This window comes from Austrofundulus limnaeus, unplaced genomic scaffold (genome assembly GCF_001266775.1).
Source record: "Austrofundulus limnaeus strain Quisiro unplaced genomic scaffold, Austrofundulus_limnaeus-1.0 Scaffold43, whole genome shotgun sequence".
In the NCBI taxonomy this organism is placed as follows: domain Eukaryota; kingdom Metazoa; phylum Chordata; class Actinopteri; order Cyprinodontiformes; family Rivulidae; genus Austrofundulus; species Austrofundulus limnaeus.
In genome coordinates, this window is record NW_013952445.1 from 1,129,782 (window position 1) to 1,137,986 (window position 8,205).

Below are 8,205 nucleotides of genomic sequence, written 5' to 3' on the forward strand. Positions count from 1 at the left end.
CTCTTGACCATTTTGCGTTAGCAGTTAGCTTCACCAGCCGATCACATGGTCACGTGGTTTCTGCGCGCTCCAGCTGTTCTATAGAACCTCCTTCGGCAGAAGTCATAGTTAGCCATACAACCCAAATGTTTCCAACTAGTTGAGATTCTAACATAGTTGTGGATTGATGGACCAAGACATAAGTGTTGTACAAATGGCATCCTTACAAACTCAACACAAATTATGCCCACTAGGTGACAAACTGTGGAATGTGTGCACTAGTCCACTAGTAAAAATTAAAATGTTCCCTAGCTGATGTCTTCTGGTCTTAAGTGGGGGCGCCAAAGCTGCAGGGAAGTTAAGAAAGTAAAAGTGTAAAAAAATTCAATCTAATAAATGTCTTAAATCATGATCAATAAAACCAGTTTTTCAATCATTATTTAAAAAAATACAATATATTAAAGTTATTTAAGAGAGGTTTCATTTCTTTTCTTTTGTTGAAAAGTTGTTGTTTTTTTAGTGGGAATATAATGGTGTCTAAAGCATGTTAATAGAATTGTAATGCTAAAAAACTAATAATTATTAAATAATGAATAAAAGTGAGAAACATTAAAAGTTTATGTTTCTTTAGATATTTTGTAGCTTTGTTTGTGGGTTTGCAAAGGGGGGCCCCCAACCAGAAGCTAATGCCATTTGGGGGAGGGGGCAATGGTATGGAAAAATATGAGGACCCCTTTTATAGCTATTTGTACCCATCTCTACTCATCTTTTTATTGTTCTGTTTTTCTAAATATTTTTATTGTGGGATTTACAGATTGATTAAGCTTTCAGTATTTCACTTAAAATGTCATTTTTATCTTTTAACTCGGACTTCAATTTTTAATTTAAATATTTGCTCAGTTAAGACAGTTTGTGTCAATGTTTACAAAGAAACGATTCTGTTGGGTTTGTTTRATTCTTCCTGCCTCAAGTCATTTTACTGTCACTTTCATCCACACATTGCATGACAACAGAGCTTCCAGACCACAACCATGGGAGAAAATAAAAGCTCTGCCCGCCCCCGCTCCACCTTTCTCCTGTTYAGCTCATTAGATTATATTTCACACYTCTACCTGTCGTGTCTCATTACCTTTCCTATGACCGCTGTCAGCAAGCAGCTGGTCAGTGACACAGGTCTGACCCTGAGTTAACCTCGGGGGCCCTCTGAGGTCAGCATGTTGTCTCGTGACCTCTTTGCTGAAACTGAAGAAGCTCTAATATGTGAATGGTAGCAGAGCATTTAATGCCAGACTTTTTTGTGTAAATTTGACAAAAACTTACCAAGTCATCTTTTATTTTTCTCAAAGAAAAAAAAATCTGACAAGTGATTTTCAGAGAACGCAAGGTAAGTCTCTGTTTTCCCTTGTGGATGAGGCTCACCTTGGCAGGAGGTTAGACGATGGTAATGAGCCCATTTTTTTTTACCCAGAATCCTCCTGGAATTGATGAGCTTCCTCTCCTCCAGTGACCTCTCCCTGGAGGAGGACGTCTTTTTTATCATCACAGTTTTTGTTGTGAATCTTGCTGTCAAAAAATCTGACATCAAACAGGAGCTTTCTTCACTCCTCCGCTCCGTCTTCATCACACTCTGCCACTTTTTTTTTCCTTTTTAAATCACAGCCTGATTATCAGTTTTGTGAAAGTGTGAAACACACGACAAAATGAGTCATTTGTTTTGAAATTGGCGTTTGGGAGCACTTAAAACTCAATATTAAAAAAAAAACAAAAAACAAATTCCCCTGTTTTTACACAAACAGCACTGACAGATAAACAACATAAAGACGTAGAAGTTTAAAATACTAAAAATCAGCCACTGGTATTTTTGTGTGAGTGGAAAAAACAATCTTTCAGGCAATCCAGTTCTGGCAGCCAAAGACAAAAACCTCACATGACTGTGGTGTTGATGGTAAATTAGAAATTTTTCCAGATGTTGCTAACACCAAACAAACGGATTGTAGTCATGTTTGTGCTCTGAACATTCTCAACGTTTCAGTGCCTTATTGCCACCCCCTCTCTTGTAGCCCATCCATCTGGCCCAGAGCAGCTTCTTAGTGGAGGCCTTCGGTTCATCCTTCATCCTTGACTTGGAACTCAACCAGTAAGTGAAAAACATGCCTGTGGTGTCGTTAACATATCCAGACTCATTGCGGTGGAGCATTTCGATTCGTTGCTTAAATGTTTTCTTTTGTCTCGTCCATTTTTTTTGTGTACATCCTGTGGTTTGCTGTTACACAAACTGCAAGAGAACAACTCAAGATGTTTTTTTTAAACAATACCACCACTGAGGAGAAAACATCTTTTTCCCCTGTTTTTTTTTTTTTGTTTGTAGTCTAGATTGCAGTAGATCATAATGCTCCTTTCTGCTTCATATTATTCCTTTAAATGAAACTGAAAAATGATGGTGGCCCCGTCCTCTAATCATCCTGTGATGCAATGTAGCACTTTTAACATTTATGAATGAAAAGATTCAAGCTGAAACAAAATGTAACATTTATTGTTTGTCTTTCCAGTAATCTCCTATCTACAGATTATGTGGAGCGTTACTTTGAGGATGGACAGCTGTCAGAAAATATGGTATGCTTAACATATTGCTTTGCTCTAGAAGTTTTTTTTAATTTTTCTCCCTTTTTGAGTAATTCATAGTACCCAAACAGGAGTACCCAAGGGTTTATTTTAGCTCCACTTCTTTTTAAGTATTTTCTTTTTTTTAATGAGCTACCTGAAAACAGCAAAGATGTTTTGTTGTCATATGTATGCAGATGATGCCATCATGTATGTRACTGCTAAAACCCCTCAACAAATAGTGGAGGGGTGAAAGACAAGAGGACGGGCTGGTAAAACGCTGGGACAGAGATACAGATGGTGTCAAGACCTTCCCCTCAAGGACGACACCAGACGTCCAAAAAAAAAGAAACCTGGGGGAACACAAAAAAAGTGTTTGTGGGGGACCATCCAGAGATTGTCTAGCACAGGACAAGGGATCTGGAGGGTGGCCCAAAGAAACCCAAAGTCTGAGGAGGCAAGGTGGGGGGGGACCAGAGGAAGATGGAGAGAGATTGTCGCTGGTGAGGATGTTAGGGAGTCTGCTGCCAGTGAGGAACCAGAGGGGCCTGGAACGGCCTCAGGGTCTGTCTCGGGTATTTCCTCAGGCACAGGAACTATAGGATCAGGAACCATGGGGACCTTAGGAGCAGGAACCTTGATAGCTGTTGGAGCAGGAACTGGGGAGCAGAAATCTCAGATACTTTGGGCGCTTGAACCACAGGCTCAGGGGCTGGGAGGCTGGGATTCTGACTGCTCAGCTTTCTCAGCGAGGTACTTCTGGACATACTGTAGGTGTGTAGCTTGATGTGTCTGGTTAGATGTAGCAGATCAGGTTGGAAAGAAAAAACGCATCCAAGATCTGGCCAATCTATCTTTCTGGCTCCCATGACAGATGAAAAGCTTGGCATCATCAAGGAACCCCGCGTAAGGAAGTGGGTCCCCTATTGGTCCCACAGTGGCAGTGATGGGAGTGGATCCTCAATGGTAGCGTGAGGAGAATCAGCTGTGGGGAACTCAGGTGACGCTGTTTGTTTATAGTGAGAGGTGGCGGGAGACCTAAACGCTGAGAAGAAGAAACTTGAGGAGCAGATGAGCGAGGGCGGGGCTGGAGGGATGATGGACAGGATGGAAAAATGTTGGGATTCACAGAGGAAAAACAACAGAAAAGACAAACACAGATTGTGACAAAATGTCTTTCCCTCATCAAAAGTGTTGCTTTAACTCATTCATGCATGGTTGAGAAGTCCTTGAATCTCCTGTGGTAGCCATGTGGAGCTGCCTAAACACTTGCTGGAGGCGGCTGTGGCAGAGTGGTTAGGGGAGTTGTCCTGGAACTGGAAGGTCGTCGTTTCAGTCGTGTCCTTGGACAAGATACTTCATCATCCTTGCCTACTGATGGTGGTCAGAGGGTCTAGTGGTGCTGGTGCATGGCAGCCCCGCCTCTTGTCAGCGTGCCCCAGGGCAGCTGTGGCTGGAGCTTACCACCATCAGTGTGTGAATATGAGTGTGAATGGGTGAATGTCTGAATTGTAAAGTGCCTTGGGGTCCAAGTCGACTTGATAAGGCGCTATATACTGTAAGTTCAAGCCATTTACAAAGCACCACCTTTTTGTACATAGCTCCTTCCTGAAGCTCAGTCTGCACCCAAGCCAAACAGAGCGCCACTCCCTCAAAGCATGTTATAAAGTTGTGCTGAAGTGGGAGTGTCCGCAATGGAAGGCCAATTTCCACACGTTTATAAGGGCCCATTCATCCATCCATCCAGCCCCCCCACCCAATCCAGGGTCGGGTCTCTGGGGCAGCAGCCTAAGCAGAGAGACCCATCTCTCCCCAGCCACTTGGACCTGTTCTTCTGGGGGAATCCCAAGGCATTCGTGTCCTGGGTCTTCCGGGCCTCCTCCCAGTGGGACGTGCCTGGAACACCTCACCTGGGAGGCGTCCAGGAGGCATCCTAACCAGATGCCTGAGCAACCTCAACTGGCTCCTCTGGATGTGGAGGAGCAGCGGCTCTACTCAGTCCCTCCCAGATGGCGGAGCTTCTCACCCTATCTCTGAGGGAGAGTCCAGACACCCTGCGAAGGAAACTCGTTTTGGCTGCTTGTATCCGTGTTCTCATTCTTTTGGTCACTACCCAAAGCTTGTGACCATAGATGAGGTTAGGAACGTAGATCGAYCAGTAAATCGARAGCTTCGCCTTTTGGCTCAAATCTTGCTTCACCAAGACAGACCGGTACAGCGCCCGCATCACTGCAGACGCAGCACCAATCCACCTGTCGATTTACCGCTTCATTCTTCTCTGATTCATGAACAAGACTCAGAGATACTTAAACTCCTCCACTTGGGTCAGGACCTCTTCCCTGACCTGGAGAAGGCACCCTACCCTTCTCCAGCTCAAGACCATGGTCTCAGATTTGAAGGCACTGATCTTCATCCTGGCTGCTTCAAACACTTTAGATGGGCTCTGATGCTAATTTATTTTTGCTATATGCAGCATTTTCAAAACAACTGTATGTAACATAGTTACTTCATTGTGGTACAAAATTGAAATATGTACCTAGAAAATACATAATACACCCCCCTTCCTCAAGCTCGGATACTTTTATGCAGTTTTAGGTATCATTAACATATTTAAATGTGTTAAATGACTTATTTGTAGTAGATGTTGCTAAAACCTAGGGGAGCATTTAAAGGAGACAGAACATTGAAKCTTAGAAGTCTTGATTTAGGAAAAAAATGTCCACATCAATACAACCGTTTCCTCATTTTAGTTTTTGACTTTCTGGTCAATTGGTGGCTTGATGACAAATCTGTGAAAGCAAATCCTATTTTTTCTGTTGCCATTTTATTTAAAAGCATCTTTATTGTGTGCAGAAATAATCAGATTAATGTAAAACATTCATTAACAACCTCTGAGATGTCCCCTTTGTTCTAATCTCTGTCCCTCCATCACTTTTTTTCCTTTTCATGGTTGCCTGTCTTTCACTCCCCTTTTTTTTCAAAAGAACCACTTGTCCAATCAGTGTGTAGTTGCTGTGGTAACCAGCAGTCAGCAGCAGCACCACTGTCTGTCTTGTCTTGAGGGGAATTCGAATCAGGGCCATTTCTAGAAATGACTCAAACTAATGTTAAAACTAGTGCATTTGTTGACTTTGAGGTTTATTTCCACAAGCAAATAACAGAATATTTGGTATTTTGTGATTAGGTGAATTTTAGATCCAGCCTTATCTTGTACTTTATCAGTTTTAGTAATTTACTTTAAAAGTGAAAGGGTCAACATGTCTCTATTTAATGTTTCCCTTCAGCAACGTAAGAATATTTTACTTTAGTTTAACAGTCTTCTCACAACAATTAAGATGTTCTTGCACTGCGGATGAATTTTGTTTTTATTTCCGTCTTCCTGCATATACTTTATGTGCAACAATACAAGCATCTTTTTAATACTTTGAAAACCAAAAGTGTCAAATTTATTTTCACAGAGGGCCACACGAGCGTTTTGGTAATAAACACCAATGTTTCATGTTTAACACTGACTAAACATGAAACATGTTCCTTGTCTCATTACAGCTGAGCACCACTAACAAATAACTGAGCTCTATGTGGTATTTCCTGCTTAAAAACAGTTTTAACATGTCCTTTTAAAAGCACTTACAACTGACTTAATGTGAAATAAATAATACAGAAATACTATTAGGTAAGAGTTTTACTCACTGTTGAGACATTAACACARGGCTATTCAACTAAATTGCTCAGGGAGCCAAAGTTATTCAAAGCAGTATTATTATCCTTCACTTTTTAAATTTGTTTATTTTGTTGCACAGAATCATCAACTTAAAGTTTACCAGTGATGTATAAACAATTTTTATATTTAGCCAAAAAAAAAGGCAAAAACTTTTGGCGGGCCAGACGAAAGTCACCTTTGAGCTGAATTTGGCCCACAGGCCTTTTATTTGACTCATGGGTCTGAAACAGTCTGTGTTGGAGACTCTAGTACCCTTTTATTCTGATGCCATGCCTTTTTACAGTGTAATGTGTGCAGAATTGATATTTTTCTTGAAAAATGCATAATTTTTTAAAAAAATAGCTCAGATTTATGTCTTTATTCTTTAGAGCATGAATATAATTGCTCATGTTTTCTTTAATTAGCAAAGAGGCCAATATTCACAATCACAACAATCAATATTTCTGTCAAATGTTTTTCTCATGTCTCCACTGGGACTTGGAAGCACTCATCTCGTGAAATGATCTCTAGACTTTGAGGTCTGAGGACTTCTCTCTTATTAGCTGTGAAGGAATAGGTTAGCAGAGAACAAAATATAATTATTCTGATGTGTTTCAGTCAAGAGTCCAGACCTGAAGTCCAGAGAGAATCTGTGGATTAAACCACAGAAGCTCTGGAGAGATGACGAAACACCCTCCAGTCACAAAGGTTAAAACATTGTTTTWGTGGAGAAGAGATGCAGAATCTCAGCTGGGTGATAAAAATGTCTGAACAATCTAAGAATGAGATGTGTTTTTAGAGTTTTAGACACAAGGTACTCATGCTTACCTTAAATGCTCTGATGCTTCTGCTCCGTACTGTCCTCCTCAAACTTTACATTAGCTCATTTTTATTGCATTACATCTTCCTCTCAGATCAACAATGCTGAGTCCAGACATCAAGTGCACTTTCAGCTTTTCTAATTCTGTTACAGCCGTCAAGTTCAATCTTGTTTCTTGAGGACACAATTGTCTAGTTGCCTCCTTTTCTTATTGTAAGCTGRTATTTAACTGCATTTATTCAACATCTGCTTTTGTCGGGTGATTTTTCACATATAATACACACTTTCTTTCACAAAAAAGCACAGTTCATTTGCATGAGTGAGTGGCCATTATTTCTAGTGCATACTGTACGCCTCTGAAAAGCCCACTAAGTCCTTCGGTTAGTGCGCTTCTGCTGTATCAGGCAATTTGATTTCCTCCATTTAGCCTTGTAATCCTACCTTTTATTTATTTATCTGCGCTAAGTGCTACGAGCTGGCTCGCTGTCGTGTATGAATGATGGAAGTCTTCTCGCACCTCAAAAGACCATGTTATATTACCTATTTTTAAATAATCTAATTCAGTCAATTACAGCTGTACATGAGGTTAAAACTCATAGTTTGAACTTTATGCATGTTTCACTGGGTGCTTTGTCTGCGTTAACTGCAGATCAAATCATACTGGTTCAGGCAGAATTAGAATGGATAAAGACAAAAGCAGGCTGTTTGGGTCTAATTTTATTTAAATCTATAAACTTTTCATCAATGAGTCAGCAAGTTAATGATTCTGTTTAAATCTTTTAAAAGTAAAAATTATCCTGCTTTTGGACTTTTTGACTTTGAGGGGTAATTTGTAATAACTAAATTAATTAAATCGTGTGTTAAACTCAAGGTCCACGGGCCAAATCTGGCCCTCGTTGACATTTTGTCTGGCCCAAACATTAATACTTAAGTATGAAATAGTTTTATGGTTTCTCTTTTTGTCATTGTATTTAATGCATCCTTCTCATGACAGCTGGCCAACTTTCAAACCAAGAAAATTAAGTTTTAATTTTTCAGTAATCTTGGATTTTGGTGTGGGAGAAAGCAACAAAGAATTAACTTCCGTTATCTTTTGCTGTTTTCT

At 40.4% G+C, this 8,205-nt stretch overlaps 1 protein-coding gene across 5 annotated transcripts in view; it reads left to right on the top strand.

Moving 5' to 3' along the window:
- adam11 (ADAM metallopeptidase domain 11) overlaps positions 1–8,205 on the top strand; it is a 38,839-nt gene that overhangs the window by 9,373 nt on the left and 21,261 nt on the right. For all 5 annotated transcript variants that reach the window (XM_014007608.1, XM_014007611.1, XM_014007612.1 and 2 more), the window contains exons 3-4: positions 2,040–2,116; positions 2,529–2,592. In XM_014007608.1, coding sequence (XP_013863062.1) covers positions 2,040–2,116; positions 2,529–2,592 — 141 coding nt within the window. The remainder of the gene's footprint in view (positions 1–2,039; positions 2,117–2,528; positions 2,593–8,205) is intronic.